The sequence below is a fragment of the Pristiophorus japonicus genome, chromosome 1, assembly GCF_044704955.1.
Source record: "Pristiophorus japonicus isolate sPriJap1 chromosome 1, sPriJap1.hap1, whole genome shotgun sequence".
Classification (NCBI taxonomy): domain Eukaryota; kingdom Metazoa; phylum Chordata; class Chondrichthyes; family Pristiophoridae; genus Pristiophorus; species Pristiophorus japonicus.
In genome coordinates this window covers 81004171-81028419 of record NC_091977.1, presented here as the reverse complement: position 1 = coordinate 81028419, position 24249 = coordinate 81004171, and the positions used below count along the sequence as shown (strand labels likewise).

At 45.5% G+C, this 24249-nt stretch overlaps 1 protein-coding gene across 2 annotated transcripts in view; it reads right to left on the bottom strand.

Annotated features, from left to right (window-relative positions):
* The window catches only part of glis3 (GLIS family zinc finger 3), a 938847-nt gene that overhangs the window by 40084 nt on the left and 874514 nt on the right, over positions 1-24249 (bottom strand). For both annotated transcript variants that reach the window (XM_070857596.1, XM_070857680.1), the window contains one exon: positions 7398-7580. In XM_070857596.1, the coding sequence (XP_070713697.1) occupies positions 7398-7580 (183 nt within the window). The remainder of the gene's footprint in view (positions 1-7397; positions 7581-24249) is intronic.

Genomic DNA, 24249 nt, shown 5'->3' with positions numbered 1-24249 from the left:
ATCAACACCCATAAAGGACTGTTTGTCTACAACAGGTGTCCTTTTAGAATTCGTTTGGCTGCAGCCATATTTCAGAGGAATATGGAGAGTCTACAGTTCCTAGAACTGTCATGTTTCAAGATGACATTATGGTCACAGGTCGCGAAACTACTGAACATCTGAACAATCTTGAAGAAGTCTTACATCAAGAAGTCTTGAAGAAGTCTGGACAAAGTGGGACTCAGGCTGAAATATTCAAAGTATGTCTTCATGGCACCTGAAGTTGAATTTCTGGGGAGGAAGATTTCTGCTGATGGCATCAGGCCTACTGTTTCGAAAACCAAGGCCTTCAAAAATGCACCCAGGCCTCAGAATGTGACGGAGCTGCGTTCATTTATGGGCTACTCAACTACTTTGGTAATTTCTTACCGATTGAGCACTTTGTTGCAGCCACTCAGAAAAGGCGGCAACTGGGTCTGGGGTGTGTTTCAAGATACAGCCTTTGAGAAAGCTAAGAATCTGCTCTGTTCAAACAAGTTGCTTGTTCATTATGATCTGTGTAAGCGTCTTGCATTGGCCTGTGATGCTTCATCATATGGGGTTGGCTGTGTTGTACTCCAACAAGCAAATGAGTCAGGTAAGCGATAACCTGTTGCATATGCTTCAAGAAGTTTGCCAAAGGCAGAAAGAACTTACAACATGGTAGAAGAAGAAGCTTTGGCCTGTGTTTATGGGGTCAAAAAGATGCATCAGTACCTGTTTGGTCTTCGTTTTGAACTTGAAACGGATCACAAGCCACTCATTTAATTGTTTTTGGAAAACAAAGGGATTAATACCAATGCATCGTCCCGTATCCAGAGATGGGCGTTGACATTGTCTGCCTATGATTACATTATTCGTTATAGACCTGGCACTAAGAATTGTGTCGATGCACTGAGTCTTCTGCCATTGCCCACACCTGAGGTGGAGACGCCTCAACCTGTAGATCTACTGTTAGTAATAGATGCTTTTGAGAGTGAAGGAACACCTGTCACTGCTCAACAAGTTAGGATCTGGGCCAGCCATGACCCTATTTTATCGGTTGTGAACGTTGTGTCCTCAGTGGTGATTGGTCTGCAATACCTATGGAAATGTGTGATGAGACCAAACCTTACAACCGTCGCAAAGATGAACTGTCCATTCAGTCAGATTGTTTACTGTGGGATAATCGTGTTGTTATGCCTAAGAAAGGTAGAGAAAAATTTGTATGTGAACTACATAGCACTCATCCTGGTAATGTCATGATAAAAGCCATTGCTAGGGCTCATCTATGGTGGCCTGGAATTGATTCTGATCTGGAATCATGTGTGCATCAGTGCAATAATTCCATGCAGCTAAGTAAAGTACCAGCGGAATCTCCACTGAGTCTTTGGTCGTGGCCATCTTAACCATGGTCGAGGATCCACATCGATTTGTGGGCCCTTTCCTGGGAAAGATGTTTTTTGTTGTGGTGGATGCATATTCAAAGTGGATAGAGTGTATTATTATGTCATCCAGTATGTTTACAGTTACTATTGAGAGACTTCGTGTCATGTTTGCTATTCATGGTTTACCTGACATTGTTGTGAGCGACAACGGATCTTGCTTCACAAGTCTGGAGTTTCAAGAGTTCATGAAACTCAATGGTATTAAACATGTGAGGTCAGCCCCATTCAAACCTACTTTGAATGGTGAAGCAGAGCGTGCTGTTCAAACGATCAAGCAGAGTATGAAACGTGTAAATCAAGGTTCACTGCAGACTCGCTTGTCCTGTATACTGATCAGTTACAGGACCAGACCTCATACGCTTACTGGGGTCTCCTCTGCTGAACTACTGATGAAGAGAAGTCTCAAGACCAAGCTCTCTCTTGTTCATCCCGATTTGAATGATCATGTTGAAAACAGATGTCAGACTCAGCAATGGTATCATGATCATGCTGCTGTGTCACGTGACATCTCTGTCAACGATCCGGTTTATGTACTGCACTATGGTCAAGGTCCAAAGTGGATCGCCGGTACTGTTACAGCCAAGGAGGGTAATAGGATGTTTATTGTCGTGCTCAAGAATGGGCAAACATGCAGGAAACATGTTGATCAGATAAAACTCTGGCACACGGATGAACTGGAACCGCTTGAGGAAGATGTAGTCAGTGACCAACCAACCAATGTTCATTCATCAGAGGACTTTGCTGTCATTATTGAAACTGGACCTCCTGTCTCTGATGTGGTCATTACCACTCCCATCAGTTTGGTTACTCAGCCTTCAGTCACAACTGACTCTGAACGCTCGCCTAGAACTGAAGTTGAACTGAGATGATCAACTTGTGAGTGGAAAGTCCCAGACCGTCTTAATTTGTAAAAAGATTGATATTAAGATCTAGAAAGGGGATGTTGTTATGTATATATGCTTGGGGTCACCAGACACCAGGGGGCGCCACTGTCGGCAGTCACTGGTACATAAGCACGGGTACCATGTCACGCGAGTTACTTTGGGCACGAATAAAGTTGGATAAGGTTTGTATCTGAGACAATTTACAGTAACAAGTCTTTTGAGCCATTACATTCATTACAAGTTGACTTTGTTTTTTTGATTTGAATTTGATAAATTTATAAATTATGTTTGGAATGTGTGTTTTGTGGTGGCTCTCATTTCAACTTTGTGCCCAGGAGGAGGATGTTTCTATTTCTCTACCACAGAAAGTAGTTGAGGCCAATTCACTAAATATATTCAAAAGGGAGTTAGATGAAGTCCTTACTACTCGGGGGATCAAGGGGTATGGCGAGAAAGCAGGAAGGGGTTACTGAAGTTTCATGTTCAGCCATGAACTCATTGAATGGCGGTGCAGGCTAGAAGGGCTGAATGGCCTGCTCCTGCACCTATTTTCTATGTTTTCTATGTTTCTATGTTTCTATGTGATGTTCCGTGGCATAGGGATGGTCAGGTGAGCAATGGGGTGGAGATGAGGAAGTTGGATGATCCGCCACCCAAGCTGAGGGCTAGTACCATTTTTGTTTATCCAATGGGTGCAAACTACAGAGTAGCCCCTAATTCCTGAAAAACAAATAAAAAATCAACTTGTACTTTCCAAATTAGGCTGTTCAGACCTATCACATAGTGACAGCAATTCAGGTACATCTACATTCTTTTTATACTTTCTGAAATTTTGGATGTTTATACCTTCACTACCTGTAATGCCGACGCAAGAGCTGGAAATAGATGCGCATCTCATTGTGCTGCTTATTTAATATTGAAACCAACAGTTCGTGGTTTTTAGTGAGCCTGTTGAGTGCTGACTTCTTGAGTCAGCCCAGGCACCCACCTGAATAATGTGGGAGCCTCATTAATCTATGAAAATTGGGTTCCTATGATGTACATAGGACACCGATGCAATTTGAGGGCATACTTTGCAGAGCATGCACTGCAGACATTCTACTCAGTAAATTCTGGCGGTCAACAGGAAGAGGCCCCCAAAAGGTAGGGGCTATTTAATTATTGGGTGGCTGGCCAGCAGAGCACTGGCGGGAGGCCCGGTCCGTTTTGAGGGCGGTGCTTCATTAACCTGCACTGTCAAGCTGAATATCCCAAAAGAGTACACTGCTGCAGCTTGGCAGCTCTTCGGTCAGTGCAATTTCAGGCAGCCCAGAGGCTGAGCGGGCTGACAGGAAGGTAGGTCTGGAGCGAGCACCTAGGGTGGCAGCAGCTCACATTATACTTGTGGAACCCAGAGGAGCACTTTTGCTCCTCCTGGTCCCACAAAAATAATTTTGGACTTACCTTTGCAGCCTCTTCCTCCTGATCACTGTCAATTGCCCCTATAGTGTGAGAAGTGAAAGAGTACAATGCATACTTTGGTGCCCCGTCGTAAGAGAATGTTGGGGTACTTGGACCAACCTTAGTATTCCTTTTCTTGCATGTTTGAAACCACGTCATTGTGAGTTATTATGTGTCTTGACATGGGTTTGTACTTCCTTCTATTCACTTTAAAGCACGCTTTTAGGGGGCTGTGGCCTATTGTGTCAAAGATAATTGTTCCTCTCGAGATGAACTTACAGTACTTAATGCTAACATTTGATAAATCATGACTCTACAAATCGTTTCTCCTTTAAGACCCAGTAACAGACAGGAACCCCAAAGAGGTTGTTACACATCCCAATAGCTCACTTGCTTATGGCTCTTGAGGCAGCCAAGGAAGTCTAAACATGACTTTCCTTTAACCAAATTGTGGGCTTGAAGCACATTGTTGCTGCCTCCATTATGGGTCAAATTGGAAGACTTAACCCATCAGCTCTAAAGTTCAATTTTAAACTTTACCTATAAATTAAGAATGTGCGCATAGCCAATTGCTTATATTTTGTAATCTTAGTGTATAGAGTTTATGCTTATTTACAATTATTTTAAAAAACAAAATATATATATCGAATTGGTATTTGAATAGGAGTGAAAGTTATAACTGAAAAAATATTGCTGGCCTATGTCCAAACACAAATCTTGTTCTGGTACAACTGAATTCTGATAAATGCATAACTAGTTTGCCAAGAAATGTTCCGCTTGAGTCAAGATTATGCTTCATCAGAATTTTTATCTCGTTCAGATAAAAAATAGCCAGTTGGCAAACCCTTGTACCACAGCCCATTTAATCTTGCAGCACTAGAGCCTAAACAAAATAGAAAATTAATAAGTTACATTTTACACAAAACAGATTAGATTTCTAAAATATTCTGGCATCTTTAGGTGGAATATTGCAGTTGGTTAGCTTTTATGGTGATGAACGTAAAAAGTGTTGAATAAAAACACCATATTGAATCATTTTGTCGAGAAGTGTATATAATACAAATTAGTTAAATGCACTGGAATTCTTTACAATGGGAGTGAAATAGAAGTGATTCAGTACATTGGGATTCAATGCAATATGAGTGTTACAAACTACATGCTTGGGTTCAGTGGGACTCCCGAAGAGTTCTTTAAGATTTGGGATAGATTCACACTGTGCAATATCTAATTATATGATAACATAACCCAGGGGTGCAACAAAAGCATCGTTTCGTGAATTGGATACGCCCAATTTCTCATTTCCTGCCACATATCTATCCAATATTTTCAAAGGTGGACAGAAAATACATGGTAAACTGAGGCAAGATATGAATTGTTAAGCTACTTTATCTCACAGCAAGTGAATATGCAGAGCAAGTCATCATCTGACAGACTTAATTTAATCATTACAAATTGTTTTTGTGCAATATTACAAAATAATGATCATGCTAGGCTTCCCCATATCAGCGGGCCATCTTGCTTGACGAAAGTAAAATAACTCCTAACTACCCTCCTGCATTCTCTTGCTGAGCTTGCAAAAGTTTTCCCTTGCAGCTTTCTGTTTTAAAACCAGACTGACTGCCTATGTCTTGGGAGCTAAATTACCCTGCGCCACCATTTGGGGCGCACAATTCGAATTAAGTGAAGATTTAGCACCTGGCGAGATGGACTGCTAAATCTTGCTGATTTGGGCACTTAGAAAGAGAAAAAGTTGCGGGATTGTATCGGAGGCAGGAATGGCATCAGGGGGCGCTGCCAGGGCGTTAGTGGGGCGGAAGCGGGGCGTGACACGTCACAACGTCCCTACCCTTCTTTTAAAGGGGAGGGCCACTGTGAACTCTGCAGCTGCTTTCGTGGCGCCGACTGGGCCACCAGGGAGGGCCACCAGTGGCCCGGCACCCAAGAAGGGGCGCCGTTGGGCCGACTGCAAATTTGGCCAACAAAAAAAAGATGGCGGCCGTGGTGCAAGGCCCTACCCGCAGCCGGGGCGCTCCAGCCATGACAGCTTCACACCCCGCAAAGCTGTAATTGGCATCACCCTACGCCAAACTCGTATCCCGCGGGGTGCAAAGGGGTCAGCGTGGGCCGATAAGGGGTCTGCGCACACGGTGATGCTGTCATCGCCATGTGCGCCCCTGCCCGGGTCAAAAAGTACGGGGTGCGGTGCAAATCTGTTTTTGCCTGCAGACTCCTGGGGGCAATTCCGGGGGTGGGGGGGCGCGATCTGCCCGCCACGCCCAGGCTTTTCACGAAGGGGCAATTTTGTCCCCGTTGTCTTTTATCAGCCCATGTTCACAGCCAGAAGGTAAAGCCTGAAAAAGTGATCCCTGCCAAGCTCCCAGGTCCAGAGACTTCCTAACATAATGGGTGTGAGGTGTTTACCGAAACATGTTATTGAATTCCTTATTGTTTACAGTTATTGGGGAAAACAACCTCAATGACTATTCATTAGCATCTTAACCATCTTTCATTTAGTGCATTTTTCCCCTAAACTTGTGTGAAAACACTTTGGGCCAGAATTCCATTCGCCACTGCAATTTCACTGGACGAGCGGTGGAAATCTATTTTGCGTGTGTAAATGCAGTTTGCACCGTAATTCCAACAAAGTTAGGATGGCAGAGTGGGAGCAGCTCTCAACGTTGGTTTAAAAACCTAAAATTTAATAGTAACTCTTTTTCCAAATCCCTTTGTGTGGAAAATTGTCAAAAACAAATCCCAAAACGTCATAGGGAGTAAATGGAAAATATAACCAGCTTGATGTGGTTGGAACCACTTGTTTATATTACAACTTTGTTAATACACTTTCAATCATCTTTAGTTCTCTGTTTAATGGCTTTTGCCACATTTGGCTTGTAGTCTGATTTTGTAAAATGAAAAATTAACGAAGTATAAAGGGTGAAACAACAGCAATATTTTCATTAGACTGATTTTGATATCTCCTGAGCAGGTGTTGAAGTGATTATTCAGTTTGACCACTTAAACACTTGGGAAAAAAAGTTTCTCAGTTCAAAATAAATATGTGAAATGTGCCGCAGCTGTTAAGAATGTAATCTGTAGTTTGCATCATTAAATTTATAACATTGCAATTGAAAAATTATAGAGTTATTGGACAACCATCTAATTTTCAAATCAAAATTGCTATAAGGAGCACTGTATTCATATTATCAATGACTATTCATATTTTGTAACTGATGGAAGTGTATTCAACTTTAATTCCCCCCTTCTTTAAACACTTCAATGCACACCATGCATTATTCTCCCCCAAGAGTGGGCAAGCGACTTGCTCAAAATTCTCTGGCAATGTCCTTTCCATAACCACAGTCTTAGAGGTGAAGGGAGTGGTTCAGGTTGACTGTCTTTGATTTCCCTCTTTTCCCATTAAGGAAACAGTTTAAACCACTCAGCACCAGTAATGAAGCGTCAAGAGTGATCTGGGCATTTCCCGATGGTCAACTGCAGTCACAAGGACCTGTCCTGGCACTGTAGATTGGAAATGTCTTTTTTATGTAATTACATTTTTATTGCCCAGTAGGGAATGGGGGTGGAAGTGTGGTATTCTTGCATTGAATGAAAATAAATAGATAGTCACCTGGAAAACTGGGATGAGCAGACAATGCTCTGTGGAAGGCATCAAATCCAGCTTGTCCCACAGTTGTGGGAAATAGGCAATCTTCAAATGGAGGCACCATATTGCGAGGACTAGCTTGGCGTATATTTCGAGAAGTTTCACTATACTGGGGTGGGTAGAAAGTCTGCAACTGACCATAATAACCTATAAAGAGAAAACAAAGCATTAGATAAATTGACCTAATTGTAGAATTTTAGTTTTTTTGTCACATGTAATTCATCTACTAAACTCTGAAGGCTTGTACAACTTTTCTAACAATCAAGCAAAGACAGAATGCTGCCCCGAGGCTGTGAAAGTTTGTCATTCTCCCATTAGCTGCCAAGTATGGAAAACAATGTAACCTTTAATGTCAGCTGGTTAGCCAAGATGGTGGAACTTGGAAAATGGTTTTGGGCCTATCAAAACTGGCATTTTGCCACTCTGTGCATGAATGAGGGGCAAATGAATCAAAACTTAAAGTAATCTAAATTGACTAAAGTGCATTTTCGGGTACTCACAAATAATTTGGCCAGATCAGTTTTCCAGCTCTGTTCAGTGCTCAACCCACAGGGAAAAGAAACACTGCAGTGTAAGTGAAGTCAATTTATTTTATCACATTATTATGGGCAATTACAAAATTACATATTGAAAATACTGCATTCTCTGTATAAATGTTTGAATGGAAAAAAGTGCTGATCAACTTTAGAGACAACATATCTTTGCACATGACTAAAGGCAGCTGTTCTCAATGTTCAGCACAAAATTACAATGAATTAAATGCTACACTTGCTGGAAGTGGACTGCTTTGTGAAAGGTTACAGCTGAGTCCTATTACAAGAGAAAACTGCTTCCATCAAAGCCAAGCCAGCTGGCAGGGCCCATCAGAATGCATACTGAACACATCTTTCACACTGCCTTGCACTCATTCTGCATGTTTGCACCCTTCTACAACTTCCTATTCACAATTCAGAGAATCTCGTAATATTATCTGCCGCATCCAATTGTAGCCTAGTAACAAGAAATCTAATAATGTGGAAGAAATGCTACCTTGTCCCAGATCATGCCCAGTGTGAAGAGAAGGATACAGAATGCCTTAATTATTTCAACAGCTATGTTAAACAGACGAAGTAAAAAACAAAATGCTCCTTCATCCCTATTCTTCTGGTATAAACGATGCTTTTGTTTTGCCTTTATTATTTGTTTCCAATGCAATTCAGGATTTTAGCATAACACAAATACATTTTTACCATTTTGTATGTTGCTGTTTAATTGACGATGAACAATGAAGGGCTGAGTTTATGTTGCAGAATCCATTATACAGAAAAGATAATTCAGTTGCAGATTACTTGGCTGTGTTTAATACCGAGACAATGGCATTTACTTAAATCTATAATACATGCATGGGTTTGTTTATGCTGTCTTCTTTCTTACTTCTGTGTTATTTTTAATTACCTGTGCAAGGCTTGAAGAATGATGTGGGCACAACTCTTTCCCACCTACACAGGTGTGTCAACCATATCATCCATTACTCTCTGACTCATCTTTAGATATCTTTCTGTTTCTGCCTCTCTCTCATTATTTTCCCAAGTGTCTATCCCTTTATGTACTTTTGAGGGACAGTGTCCAAAATGCAGCCTGCAGCCAAATGCAATCCGCGAGATCCTTTGATCTGAACTGCAAAACCTTTTCTGGTTCTTTGGATATCCGATCACCAGTGGGCATATCTCAGCACTTAGAGCTACGTGGATAGCACGTTTCCAGAGGTGGTCACCCCGCAGCTTAAGAGTGCACAGGCAGAGAGGCAGTGGGTGACCAGCAGACAGAAGAGGAGGACTAGGCAGGTAGTGCAGGAGTCCTGAGCCCATCTCGCTCTCTAACTGGTATTCTCTTCTGAGGACCGGTGGGGGCGATGGTGCCTCTGGGGAGTGCAACCAGAGTCAAGTTCACGGCACCACGGGTAGCTCAGCTACACAGGGGGGGCAGGGGTGTGGGAGAAAGAAAAATAAGAAGAATGGAAGAGCTTTAGTGGTAGGTGATTCAATAGTCAGGCGAGCAGACAGGCGTTTCTGCAGCTGTAGACATGACTCCAGGATGGTATGTTGCCTCCCTGGTGCCAGGGTCAAAGATGTCACCGAGCGGCTGCAGGGCATTCTGGGGGTGAGGGTGAACAGCCAGAAGTTGTGGTTCATATCAGGACCAATGACATCGGTAGAAAGAGGGATGAGGTCATGCAGGCAGAGTTTAGGGAGCTAGGAGAGAGTTTAAAAAACAGGACTTCGAAGGTAGAAATCTCTGGATTACTCCCGATGCCATGAGCTGGTGAATTCAGAAATAGGAGGATAGAGAGATGGTGCAGGAGGGAGGGCTTCAGATTTCTGAGGCATTGGGACCATTACTGGGGGAGGTGGGACCTGTAGAAGCCAGATGGGTTGCACCTCAACAGAGCTGGGACCAATATCCTTGTGGCCGGTGGGGGGGGGGGGGGGGGCGGGGGTTGCTAGTGCCGTTGGGGAGGGTTTAAATTAGCTTGGCAGGGGGATGGGAACTTGAGAATAGATTCAGTAGGGAGGGAAGTAAAGTTGGAATTGGAAAACACGAAGATAGAAAGTGAATTTGAAGGACACAGGAAACAAGGGCTAGAAAGTAGTCAACAGGGCGGTCTGGCTATACTAAATGGTATATACTTCACTACAAGGAGTGCAACAAATAAGGCAGATGAGCTGAGAGCACAGGTAGACATTTGGGAGTATGATATTATAGCTATTACAGAGACATGACTAAAAGAGGGGCAGGTATGGCAGCTCAACCTGGTTACAGAATTTACAGATGGAATAGAGAGGGGGTTTAAAGGGAGGGGCAGTCGTGCTTTTGATTAAAGAAACTATTACAACTGTGAGGAGGGATGATATGTTAGAGGGATCATCAAACGAGGCCGTATGGGTCCATTTGAAAAACAAAAACGGGGTGATCACACTGCTGGGAGTGTAATATAGACCCCCAAACAGTGAGAGTGAGATAGAAGAGCAAATATGTAGATACATTTCTAAGAAGTGCAAAAACTATAGGGTAGTAATAGTAGGGGATTTCAACTATCCGAATATTAACTGACACAAAATTAATGTGAATGGTATAGAGGGTGCGGAATTCCTAAAATGCATTCAAGAGAACTTTTTGAGCCAGCATGTAGCAAGCCCAACATGGGAGGGGGCGGTACTGGATTTAGTTTTCGGGAATGAAGCTGGGCAGGTGGAAGGGGTTTCAGTGGGAGAGCTTTTAGGTACTAGTGAACATAATTCAGTTAGATTTAGGGTAGTTATGAAAAAGGACAAGGATAGATCAGGAATAAAAAGTTCGAAATTGGGGAAAAGCCAACTTTGCTAAGCTGAGAGGTGATTTAGCCATTGTGGACTGGAAACAGCTACTTGAAGGTAAATCAGTATCAGAGCAGTGGGAGGTATTCAAGGAGGAGATCTGCAGGGTTCAGGCCAAATATGTGCCTTGAAAGAAAAGGGGTGAGACTAACAAATCTAGAACCCCCTGGATGTCTCGGGACATACAGGGTAGGATAAAGAAATAAAGGGAAGCTTATGACAGATACCGAGGGCTATATACTGCAGAATCTCTCGAGGAGTATAGAAAGTCCAGGGGTGAAATTAAAAGGGATATTAGGAAAGCAAAGATAGAGCATGAAAAATTCTTCACAAGTAAAATCAAGGAAAACCCAAAGATGTTTTACAAATATATTAAGAGCAAGAGAATGACTAAAGAAAGGGTAGGGCCTATCAGAGACCATGAGGGTAATCTGTGTGTGGAGGCGGAAGATGTGAGTATGGTTCTTAATGAATACTTTGCGTCTGTTTTCACAAAAGAGAGGGGCGATGTAGACACTGCTACCAAGGAGGAGGAGTGTGAAATATTAAATGAAATAAACACAGTGAGAGAGGAGGTGCTAAAGGGTTTAGCAGCTTTGAAAGTGGATAAGTCCCCAGGCCCAGATGAAATGTATCCCAGGCTGTTAAGCGAGGCAAAAGAGGAAATAGTAGAGGCTCTGACCATCATCTTCCAATCCGCTCTGGCTTCAGGTGTGGTGCCAGAGGATTGGAGGAGTGCTAATGTGGTACCATTGTTTAAGAAGGGAGAAAGAGATAGACCGAGTAAATATAGACCTGTCAGCCTAACCTCAGTTGTGGGAAAATTATTGGAAAAATCCTGAAGGACAGAATAAATCTACATTTAGAAAGACACGGATTAATCAGGGACAGTCAACACAGATTTATTATATGGTGGTCGTGTCTGAATAACTTGATTAAATTTTTCAAGGAGGTAACCAGGAGGATTGATAAGGTCCCACATGGCAGACTGGTCATGAAAGTAAATGCCCATGGGATCCCCGGGATGGCGGGACTGACATATCAAGAAAGACTGGATCAACTGGGCTTGTATTCACTGGAGTTCAGAAGAATGAGAGGGGATCTCACAGAAACGTTTAAAATTCTGACGGGTTTAGACAGGTTAGATGCAGGAAGAATGTTCCCAATGTTGGGGAAGTCCAGAACCAGGGGTCACAGTCGAAGGATAAGGGGTAAGCCATTTAGGACCGAGATGAGGAGAAACTTCTTCACCCAGAGAGTGGTGAACCTGTGGAATTCTCTACCACAGAAAGTTATTGAGGCCAATTAATTCACTAAATATATTCAAAAAGGAATTAGATGTAGTCCTTACTACTAGGGGGATCAAGGGGTATGGCGAGAAAGCAGGAATGGGGTACTGAAGTTGCATGTTCAGCCATGAACTCATTGAATGGCGGTGCAGGCTCGAAGGGCCGAATGGCCTACTCCTGCACCTATTTTCTATGTTTCTATGTTTCTATGTTTCTATGGCAAAGTGGCAAGTTGGATCCAAAATTGGCTCAGAGGCAGGAAGTAAAAGGTAATGGTTGATGGGTGTTTTTGTGACTGGAAGGATGTTTCCAGTGGGGTTCCGCAGGGGTCAGTACTAGGTCCCTTACTTTTTGTGGTACACATCAATGATCTAGCCTTGAATATATGGGGTATGATTAAGAAGTTTGCAGATGATACAAAAATAGGCCGTGTGGTTGATAATGAAGAAGAAAGCTGCGGATTGCAGGAAGATATCAATCAACTGGTCAGGTGGGCAGAACAGTGGCAAATGGAATTTAAACCAGAGAAGTGTGAGGTAATGCAGTTGGGGAGGGCTGACAAGGAAAGGAAATCCACATTAAATGGTAGGACACTGAGAAGTGTAGAGGAACAAAGGATCCTTGGAGTGCAGGTCCACAGATCCCTGAAGGTAGCAGGCCAGGTAGATGAAGTGGTTAAGAAGGCATACGGAATGTTTGCCTTTATTAGCCGAGGCATAGAATATAATATGCTTGAATTGTATAAAACACTGGTTAGGTCACAGCTGGAGTACTGCGTGCAGTTTTGCTCACTGCATTACAGGAAGGACGTGATTGCATTGGAGTGAGTACAGCGGAGATTTACAAGGATGTTGCTGGGAGTGGAGAATCTTAGCTATGAGGACAAATTGGATAGGCTGGGTTTGTTTTCTTTGGAACAGAGGAGGCTGAGGGTAGACCTCATTGAGATGTATAAAATTATGAGGCGCCTAGATATTGATACACTCATAATAAAGGATGAAACTGAGTACTGTGAACAATGAGCAAGTGTGACCTTAGCTCCTTTAATAAGACTCCAGAGTGCAGGTACCTCGGGGTGGACTGCTTATATACGGTGCTCCCAAAGGATGCTGGGATCCCTTGGGACTCCAACAAGTAGGCCCTCTGGTGGTAGTGTGATACAGGTTGCAAGGGGTTAAATATATAATACCACTCCCTCGTAAAGTTAATAATACACTTATTTACAAGGTGAGACGATCTGGGGCTTTTTGCTCCGTTGTTGATCGTCTCAGTACAAATGCGGGTGTGGGTGAGTTGGTTAGTTTTTCACTGGGCTGCTGGGCAGCTGGTCTTGCCCAGCAGCCCAGTTGAGTTCGGCTTCGTGGTCAACCATGATGTCGGTTGCCACTTGTGTGTGTGTTGGAGGGTCAAAGTTGGTGCTGTCTTCTTCGGGTTGTTCGTAGCTGTTGGTGAACCGCAATTTCATTTGGTCCAAATGTTTTCTGCATGTTAGTCCATTGACCAATTTGACCAGAAAAACCCTACTCCCCTGTTATGTATGTAAACCTGTAAATACCATGTCTAACCACCAGAGGGCTTATCCCCTGGAGTCCCAAGGGATCCCACAATCCCTTGGGAGCACCTGTATATAAGGAGGCCTCACAGGCTGGAGAGGCACTCTGAGATCTGTAATAAAGGACTACGGTCACACCTTACTTTGAGCTTGCAGTATCTCGTCTGACTCTTTATTCAAGACATAACAACTGGCGACGAGATAAAGATGACGAACCCCACCTCAACAATGCAGAGAACTGTGGGCATCCTGGAGAAATTTTCGGAGGGAGATGATTGGGAAACCTTCATGAAACCTTTGTGGCCAACGAGCTGGAAGGAGAAGCGAGCGCTGCCAAACGAAGGGCGATCCTCCTCACCGTTTGCGGGGCATCAACGTATGGACTCATGAAAAATCTGCTCGCTCCAGCGAAACCCACAGACAAGTCGTACGATGAGTTGTGCGCACTGATCAAGGAGCATCTAAACCCGAAGGAAAGCGTTCTGATGGCGAGGTATCAGTTCTACACGTACAAGAAGTCTGAAGGCCAGGAAGTAGCGAGCTACGTCGCCGAGCTAAAGCACCTTGCAGAACATTGCGAATTTGAAGGACACTTGGAGCACATGCTCAGGAACTTCTTTGTACTTGGCATTGGCCATGAAGTGATACTTCGCAAACTTTTGACTGTAGAGACCCCAACCTTGAGTAAAGCCATAGCGATAGCCCAGCCATTTATCGCCACCAGTGACAATACCAAACAAATCTCTCAGCATACGAGTGCTGCTGCAAGTACTGTGAACAAAGTGACATTGTTTTTGAATCGAAATGTACATGACAGGACTTACACGCCTGCAGCTGCACGTCCGCAGATGACTCAGAGTCCACCATCAAGGGTGGTGAATACAAGGCCATTAATACCTTGTTGGCGCTAAGGGGGTGATCATCGTTTCCATTCATGCCGCTTCAAAGGATACGTTTGCAAGGGCTGTGGAACAATGGGACATCTCCAACGCATGTGCAGGCAAGCTACAAGCCCTGCTAATCCTGCAAACTACCATGTTGCAGAGGAGGACAGATCCATGGTGGATCACGATGAACCAGAGCCTCAGATCGAGGAGGCAGAGGTATATGGGGTGCAACATTTACCACAAAGTGTCCCCCGATAATGCTGAAGGTTGAATTAAATGGACTCCCGGTGTCCATGGAGCTGGACACGGGCACAAGCCAGTCCATAATGAGCAAAAAGACTTTCGATAAATTGTGGTGTAGCAAGGCCTCAAGTCCAGTCCTGACTCCCATTTGTACTTAACTGAGAACGTACACAAAGGAACTGATTCCCGTAATTGGCAGTGCTACCGTAAAGGTCTCCTACGATGGAGCGGTGCACGAGTTACCATTCTGGGTGGTACCGGGCGATGGCCCCTCGCTGTTCGGCAGGAGCTGGCTGGGAAAGAAACGCTGGAACTGGGACGATGTCCAGCGCTTTCGTCCGTCGACGACACCTCATGTGTCCAGGTCCTAAGCAAGTTCCTCCCACTGTTCACACCAGGCATCGGGAAGTTCCAAGGAGCAAAAGTGCAGCTCCACCTAATTCCGGGGGCGCAACACATCCATCACAAGGCGAGAGTGGTACCTTACATGATGAGAGGGTGGCGATCGAGCTGGACAGGCTGCAACGAGAGGGCATCATTTCGCCGATCGAATTCAATGAGTGGGCCAGTCTGATCGTCCCAGCTCTGAAGGGAGACGGCACCATCAAAATCTGTGGTGATTATAAAGTAACTATCAATTGTTTCTCACTGCAGGATCAATACTCACTATCAAAGGCAGACGACCTATTTGCGATGCTGGCAGGAGGAAAAACGTTCACGAAGCTGGACTTGACCTTGGCCTACATGATGCAGGAGCTGGAGGAATCATCGAAAGGTCTCACCTGCATCAACACGCACAAAGATCTCTTCATTTACAACAGATGCCCGTTTGGGATTCGATTGGCCGCGGCGATATTCCAGAGGAACATGGAAAGCTTGCTGATGTCGATCCCGTGCACCGTGGTGTTCCAGGACGACATCTTGGTTACAGGTTGGGACACCGTCGAGCACCAGCAGAACCTGGAGGAGGTTCTTAGTCGGCTTAATCATGTGGGGCTCAGGCTAAAATGCTCAAAGTGTGTTTTCGTGATGCCTGAAGTGGAGTTCCTAGGGAGAAGAATCGTGGCGGACGGCATCAGGCCCACCGATTCGATGACGGAGGCAATCAAGAACATACCGAGTCCACAGAATGTGACGGAGCTGCGGTCGTTTCTCGGACTCCTAAACTATTTTGGTAACTTCTTATTGGGTCTTAGCACATTATTAGAACCTCTGCACTCTTTATTGCGTAAAGGAGATGAATGGATATGAGGTAAAAGCCAAGAAAATGCCTTTGAGAAAGCTAGGAAGCTGTTATGTTCAAACAAATTGCTTGTGTTGTACGATCCATGTAAGCGTTTGGTACTAGCATGTGCTGCGTCGTCGTACGGGGTCGGGTGTGTATTGCAACAAGCTAATTTGGGAAATTGCAACCGGTTGCTTATGCATCCAAAAGTCTGTCTCAGGCCGAGAGGGCCTACAGCATGATCGAAAAAGAAGCGTTAGCGTGTGTGTTTACGGGGTAAAGAAAATGCATCAATATCTGTTCGGGATCAAATTTGAATTGGAAACCGACCATAAGCCGCTTATATCCTTCTTTTCTGAAAGTAAGGGGGTAAATACGAATGCATCACCCCGCATCCAGAGATGGGCGCTTACGTTGTCCGCCTACAACTACGCCATCCGCCACAGGCCAGGCCGGGATGGAGATGGCACAGCCTGCAGACTTAGTTATGGTAATGGAAGCATTCGAGAGTGAGCAATCACCCGTTACCGCCCGACAGATTAGAACCTCGACGAGCCAGGACCCTTTGCTGTCCTTAGTAAAAAACTGTGTGCTCCATGGGTGTTGGTCTAGTGTCCCATTAGAGATGCAGGAAGAAATAAAGCCGTACCAGCGGCACAAAGATGAAATGTCTATACAGGCTGACTGCCTCCTATGAGTCAATTGGGTAGTTGTGCCAAAAAATGGCAGGGATACTTTCATTCGTGATCTCCTCAGCACCCACCCAGGCATCATAATGATGAAAGCAATAGCCAGATCCCATGTGTGGTGGCCCGGTATCGATGCAGACTTAGAGTCCTGCGTGCACAAATGTAATACATATTCACAGTTAAGCAATGCACCCAGGGAGGCGCCACTAAGTTTATGGTTCCGGCCCTCCAAACCGTGGTCTAGGGTCCATGTCGACTATGCAGGCCCATGCTTGAGAAAAATGTTTTTAGTGGTTGTAGATGCGTCCTCCAAATGGATTGAATATGTGATAATGTTGGCAGGCACATCCGCTGCCACCATTGAAAGCCTACGGGCCCTGTTTGCCACGCACGATCTGCCTGATGTCCTTGTAAGTGACAATGGGCCGTGCTTTACCAGTGCCGAATTCACGGAGTCCATGACCCGCAATGGGATCAAACATGTCACATCTGTCCCGTTTTAACCAGCGTCCAACAGTCAGGCAGAACGAGCAATTCAAACTATCAAGCAGAGCCTGTAAAGGGTAACTGAAGGCTCACTGCAGACTCGCTTATCCCGAATCCTGCTTAGTTACCGCAGAAGACCCCACTCGCCCACCGGTGTTCCTCCTGCTGAACTGCTCATGAAAAGGGCACTTAAGACAAGGCTCTTGTTATTACACCCTGATCTTCACGAACAGGTGGAGAGCAGGCGGCTTCAACAGAATACATATCATGACCGTGCAAACGTGTCACGCGAAATTGAAATAAATGATCCTGTATTTGTGTTGAACTATGGACAAGGTCCCAAGTGGCGTCCTGGCATGGTTCTGGCCAAAGAGGGGAGTTGGGTGTTTCTGGTCAAACTCGCAAATGGACTCACCTGCAGAAAACACTTGAACCAAACCAAACTCAGATTTACGGACCATCCAGAACAACCCACAATAGACGCTACCCTTTTCGACCTTCCAACACACACACAAATGGTAACCGACCCAACGGTTGACCACGAAGCAGAACCTATCACCCGCAGCAGCCCAGTAGGACACACCACCCCCAGCAGCCCGGCAAGGCCAGCTGCACAGCAGCCCAGCAAAAGCCCAACAAAAGACTAACCAACACCAGCAATTGCGCCGAGACAATCAAGCAGGGAAAGGAAGGCCCCAGATCGAGTCACATTTTAAATAGTTACACTATTGACTTTTGGGTGGGGTTGTTGTTATGTATGTAAACCTGTAAATACCATGTTTAACCACCAGAGGACTTATCCCCTGGAGTCCCAAGGGATCCCACAATCCCTTGGGAGCACCTGTATATAAGGAGGCCTCACAGGCTGGAGAGGCACTCTGAGATCTGTAATAAAGGACTACAGTCAACCTTACTTTGAGCTTGCAGTATCTAGTCTGACTCTTTATTCAAGACATAACACCGCCTTTGGCTTTGACCGTGCCAGCGAGCCATTTAGGACCATGTCCATAATTGAATACAAACACAGGTCATTGACCTCAATATCGTGTGACAAATTTGCGCGGTCATGGTACACACTTTGTTGATGCCGCCTGCCCTCCACGTGATCATGGAGATCAGCGTGGACAAGAGAGAGCCTTGTTTTGAGCGCCCTTTTCATGAACAGCTTGGCTGAGGGAACCCCGCTGAGTGAGTGGGGTCTGGTGCGGTAGCTGAGCAGCACTCGGGACAGTCGGGTCTGCAAGGAGCCTCCCGACACGCATTTCAAGCGTTACTTGATGGTCTGAACTGCCCGTTGTGCCTGGCTGTTGGATGTGGGCTTGAACGGGGCAAAAAAAATGATCAGCCATGATCTTATTGAATGGCGGTGCAGGCTCGAAGGGCCGAATGGCCTACTCCTGCACCTATTTTCTATGTTTCTATGTTTCTATGTGACGTAGTTGATCCGATTGCGAGTCATGAATTCTTTGAATTCAGCACTGGTGAAATACGGCCCATTGTCGCTGACTAGGACATCAGGCAGGCCGTGCGTGGCAAATATGGCTCGTAGGCTTTCAATGCTGGCCGTGGACATGCTTACAGACATTATAACACATTTAATCCATTTTGAGTAAGCATCCATGACAACCAAGAACATTTTGCTCAGAAATGGGCCCTCACAGTGCATGTGGATCCTCGACCACGTTTTGGAGGGCCATGACCACAAACTTAGCGGTGCTTCTCTGGGTGCATTGCTCAGTTGAGAGCAAGTGTTGCACTGGTGCACGCATGACTCTAAATCTGAATCGATGCCGGGTCACCACACATGGGATCTGGCTATGGCTTTCATCATTACAATGCCTGGGTGGGTGCAGTTCACAAATGAATGTATCTCTGCCTTTCTTGGGCAAGACCACGCGATTACCCCACAACAGACAGTCCACCTGTAAGGACATTTTGTCTTTGCGCCTGTGGAATGGCTTAATCGCCTCCTGTATCTGCGCTGGGATACTGGACCAGCTCCCATGGAGGACACAATTTTTTTATCAAGGACAGTAAAGGATCCTGGCTAGTCCAGGTTCTGATCTGGCGGGCCGTAAAGCGTGACACTTCGTTTTCGAATGCATCCATTACCATGAGCAAGTCCGCAGGCTGTGCCATTTCCACCCCAGTGGTGGGCAATGGTAGCCGACTGAGAGCATCAGCGCAGTTCTGTGTGCCCGGTCTGTGGCGGATTACACAGTTGTATGCCGACAGCGTGAGCGCCCATCTTTAGATGAGGGCAGAGGCATTGGCGTTAATCCCTTTGCTCTCAGACAACAGCGATATGAACGGCTAGTGGTCAGTTTCAAACTCAAACTTGAGGCCAAACAAGTGCTGGTGCATATTTTTTACCCTGTAAACGCACGGCAGAGCCTCTTTTTCAATCATGCTGTAGGCCCTTTCGGCCTTGGACAAACTCCTGGACGCATAAGCGATCGGTTGCAAAATCCCCGATTCATCATCATCATCATCATAGGCAGTCCCTCGAAATCGAGGGAGACTTGCTTCCAATTCCAAAGTGAGAACATTGATGGCTGAACAGTCCGATACGAGAGCCACAGACCCTGTTACAGGTGGGACAGACATTCGTCGTGGGAACGGGTCGGTGGGGCTGGTTTGCCGCGTGCTCCTACCGCTGCCTGCGCCTGGCCTCTTCACGCTCTTTGCGTTGAGAGCTCAACGCCCTCCCAGATGCACTTTCTCCACCTTGGGCAGTCTTCAGCCAGGGTCTCCCAGGTGTCAGTGGTGATGTCGCACTTTACCAGGGAGGCTTTGAGAGTGTCCTTATAACATTTCCGCTGTCCTCCTTTGGCTTGTTTACCATGAAGGAGCTCCGCATAAAGCATTTGCGAAGGAGGTCATATCTGGCATGCGAACTATGTGGCCTGCCCAGCGATACTAATCGAATGTGGTCAGTGCTTCAATACTGGGGATGATAGCCGATTCATTAGCCTGTTGTAACACACACCTGACCCCGTACGACGACGCATCGCAAGCTAGCACTAATCATTTACAAGGGTTATACAGGACAAGCAGTTTGTTTGAACACAACAGATGTCTGGCTTTCTCAAAGGCAGCCTCTTGTGAATTCCCCCATACCCAGTCGTCTCCCTTGCGCAGTAGCACATGTAGGGGTTCCAGCAGGGTGCTTAACCCAGGTAGGAAATTACTGAAATAGTTAAGCAGTTCCAGGAACGACCGCAGCTCCATCACGTTCTGTGATCTCGGCGCGTTCTTGTTGGCCTCCATCTTGGCGTCGGTGGGTCTGATGCCGTCTGCTGCGATTCTTCTTCCCAAGAACTCGACCTCCGGCACCAGGAAAACACACTTTGAGCGTTTCAAGCTGAGTCCCATGCCATCCAACCGACTAAGAACCTCTTCCAGATTCTTCAAGTGCTCAATGGTGTCCTGACCTGTAACCAGTATGTTGTCCTGGAAAACCATGATGTGAGGAACTGACTTTAGCAGGCTCTCCATGTTCCGTTGGAAGATTGCCGCGGCCGACCGAATCCTGAACGGGCATCTGTTATAGATGAACAGACCTTTGTGCATGTTAATGCAGGTGAGGCTTTTCGAAAACTCCTCCAGCTCCTGCGTCATGTAGGCCGAGGTCAGGTCCAACTTGGTGAACGTCTTCCCTCCAGCCAAGGTTGCAAATAGGTCATCTGCCTTGGGTAGCGGGTATTGGTCCTGCAGCGAGAAACGGTTAATCGTTACTTTATAGTCCCCACAAATTCTGACTGTGCCGTCCTCTAAGTACCGGGGCAATCGGACTGGCCCACTCGTTGAATTCCATCGTGCGACGATGCCTTCTCGCTGCAGCCTATCCAGCTCAATTTCCACTTTCTCACGCATCATGTACGTTACCGCCCGTGCCTTGTGGTGGATGGGTCGCGTACCGGGAACCAAATGGATCTGCACTTTCGTCCCCGAGAAGCTTCCAATGCCTGACTCGAACAACGATGGAAATCTGCTTAGAACCTGGGCACATGAGGCGTCATCGACGGACGAAAGCGCTTGGATGTCATCCCAGTTCCAGCGGATTTTTCCCAGTCAGCTTCTGCCAAACAGTGTGGGGCCATCCCCTGGCACAATCCACAGCGGGAATTCGTGTACTGCTCCATCATAGGAAACTTTGACTTCTGCACTGCCAATTACAGGGATTAGTTCCTTGGTATAAGTCCTTAGTTTGGTGTGAATGGGTCTGAGCTTGGGCCCATGTGCCTTGTTGCACCACAGCCTGTCGAAGGCCTTTTTATTCATTATGGACTGACTCGCACTTGTGTCCAGTTCCATAGATACTGGAATTCCGTTCAGTTCAACTTTCAACATTATTGCTGGACCTTTCATGGTGAATGTGTGTACCCTGTAACACTTCTGCCTCCTCAGTACGAGTCTCCAATTCAGCCTGATCCTCTGTAGATCGATCTGCAATGTGGTGGTTTGCAGGGTGTGAAGGGTTTGCAGCTCGCCTGCACATTGCTGGAGGTGTCCCATTGTTCTGCAGCCGTTACACGCATAGTGCTTGAAGCGGCATTGATGGGCCCGATGATCACCTCCACAACACCAACAAGGTGTTAACTGTCTCGGTTTAATGATTGATGGCGGACTCTGGGTCATCTGAGGTCGTGCAGCAGCAGCCGGCGTGTACATTCTGCCATGTAAATTCCTGCTCGAAAATGACATAGAAACATAGAAACATAGACATAGAAAATATGTGCAGGAGTAGGCCATTCGGCCCTTCTAGCCTGCACCGCCATTCAATGAGTTCATGGCTGAATATGACGTTACTTTGTTCACAGTACTGGCCGAAACCTCTTTACTCTGCAAAATCTGTTTGGTATTGTTGCTGGTGGACATAAATGCCTGGGCTATCATTATGCCTTTGCTTCGATTCGGAGTTCAACAGTCAACAGTTTGCGAAGGATTACCTCATGGCCAATGCCCAGTACAAAAAAGTCTCGAAGCATTTGTTCCAGGAATCCCTCAAATTCACAATATCCTGCGAGGCGCCTTAGTTCGGCGACAAGGCTCGCCACTTCCTGACCATCCGACCGTTGACACGTGTAGAACCGATATCTCGCCATCAAAACACTTTCCTTAGGATTTAGGTGCTCCTGGACCAGTGTACACAATTCTTCATAGGATTTAATTGTTGGTTTTACCGGAGCTAGAAGATTCTTCATGAGGCCAGAGGTTGTTGCCCCACAGACAGTAAGGAGGATCGCCCTTCGTCCCTTCGTTTGGCAGCGTTCTCATCCACTTCCACCTCGTTTGCCACAAAGTATTGGTCGAGTCTCTCCATGAAGGCCTCCCAATCATCCCCTGCTGAGAACTTCTCCAGGATACCAACTGTTCTTTGCATTTTCGCACGGTTGTTCGTTACCTCGTCGCCAATTGATACGCTCATAATAAAGGACGAAACTGAGTACTGTAAACAATGAGCAAGTGTGACCTTAGCTTCTTTAATAAGATTCCAGAGTGTAGGTACCTCGTGAGTGGCCTGCTTATATACAGTGCTCCCAAGAGATGCTGGGATCCCTTGGGACTCCAACAGGTAGACCCTCTGGTGGTAGTGTGATACAGGTTGCAAGGGGTTAAATACATAACAGCTATAGTGGATAGAAAGGGCCTATTTCCCTTAGCAGAAGGGTCAATAACCAGATGGCATAAATTTAAAGTAATTGGTAGAAGGTTTAGAGGGGATTTGAGGGGAAATTTCTTCACGCAGAGTGTTGTGGGGGTCTGGAACTCACTGCCTGAAAGGGTGGTAGAGGCAAAAATCCTCATCACATTTAAAAAGTACTTGAATGTGCACTTGAAGTGCCATAACCTGCAGGGTTACGGACCTAGAGCTGGAAAGTAGAATTAGGCCGGATAGCCTCTTGTTGGCCGGCATGGACACGATGGACCAAAATGGCCTCCTTCTGTGCTTTAAACTTCTATGATTCTATGCCAGGATAAGCCACCTGTGGAATTGTGGCCACCTCGCCTCTGCTGTTATTTTAGTCAGGAATGTATACACTGAACTGCATTATAATGCTATTATTTTGTATTCTATCAAGTATTTTGCTGCAAATTTCCTATTATTCTAATTCTTACTTTCAATTATTTTTGCCAAAAGAGCTATGCCTTTATGTATCTCTCTCTTTTTTTAATTGACCGTGACTATTTCTGTTTGATAAATTCTGTCATTTTCAGTCTCTCTCCTCCTCCTTTATTTTTGCTGTTCAATGGCCCTGAAACTCCGATGTCCCGGGTCCGTACGAAGTTTCTGCAGACCCGGGAAGGCATCGGAAAGCCGGTTTTCAGCACGCAATGCGCACGCGCTGAAAACCGGCTTTTCCGATCTGTCAAGTTTCTGGCTTGACAGATCCTCCCCATATCGGGAGTGGGGACACTTGCAGGGCAAGATTTCCGATATTTACGAATATTTTGCCGTGCAAATGTCCTTTAAAATCTTGCACCTGAAAAAGCAGGCCTATAGCCTACTTTTACAGGCGCAAGTGTTTAAAAATACACAAAAACATTTTAAAATGAAGTTATAAAAACTGATTTTATTGTTAAAAACCCTCCACACTACGGTAAGTTTATTTTAAGGTTTAATTAAAAAACGTTTAAAAAAAAGTCGGGAAAATATATTTTTTGATAACAACTTTAATTTAAATGAATTAAATATGTAGTTTATTTTCTATTTTTGATTGTGTTTTGGGTGTTTGTGGGGGTTTCTCATTCATAGTAATAGGAGTTCCGGACTTACGGATGAGAATCTATACTTCATCTGATTGGCTGCTGTCTCCAGCTCCCGGCCTGCGCACGTCTCCATGTGCACGCGCTGCGACGCGCAGTTACGAGAGGCCTCAGGCTCGGAAGTTCTCGCGGGAAGAACTCGACCGGAATTTAAGGACCAATATCTTTTCTGGAGCTATCCTACCATATGTCAACCTGTCCTTTTCATCTTTGTTGTGCTCTTCCTTGTCTCAAAGAACACATAGATGGGGGGAAATTTTTGCTCTTAACACAGTACTTCATACAGCAGGCGTGCACTTCAGGAATGTGGCTACATGGCTC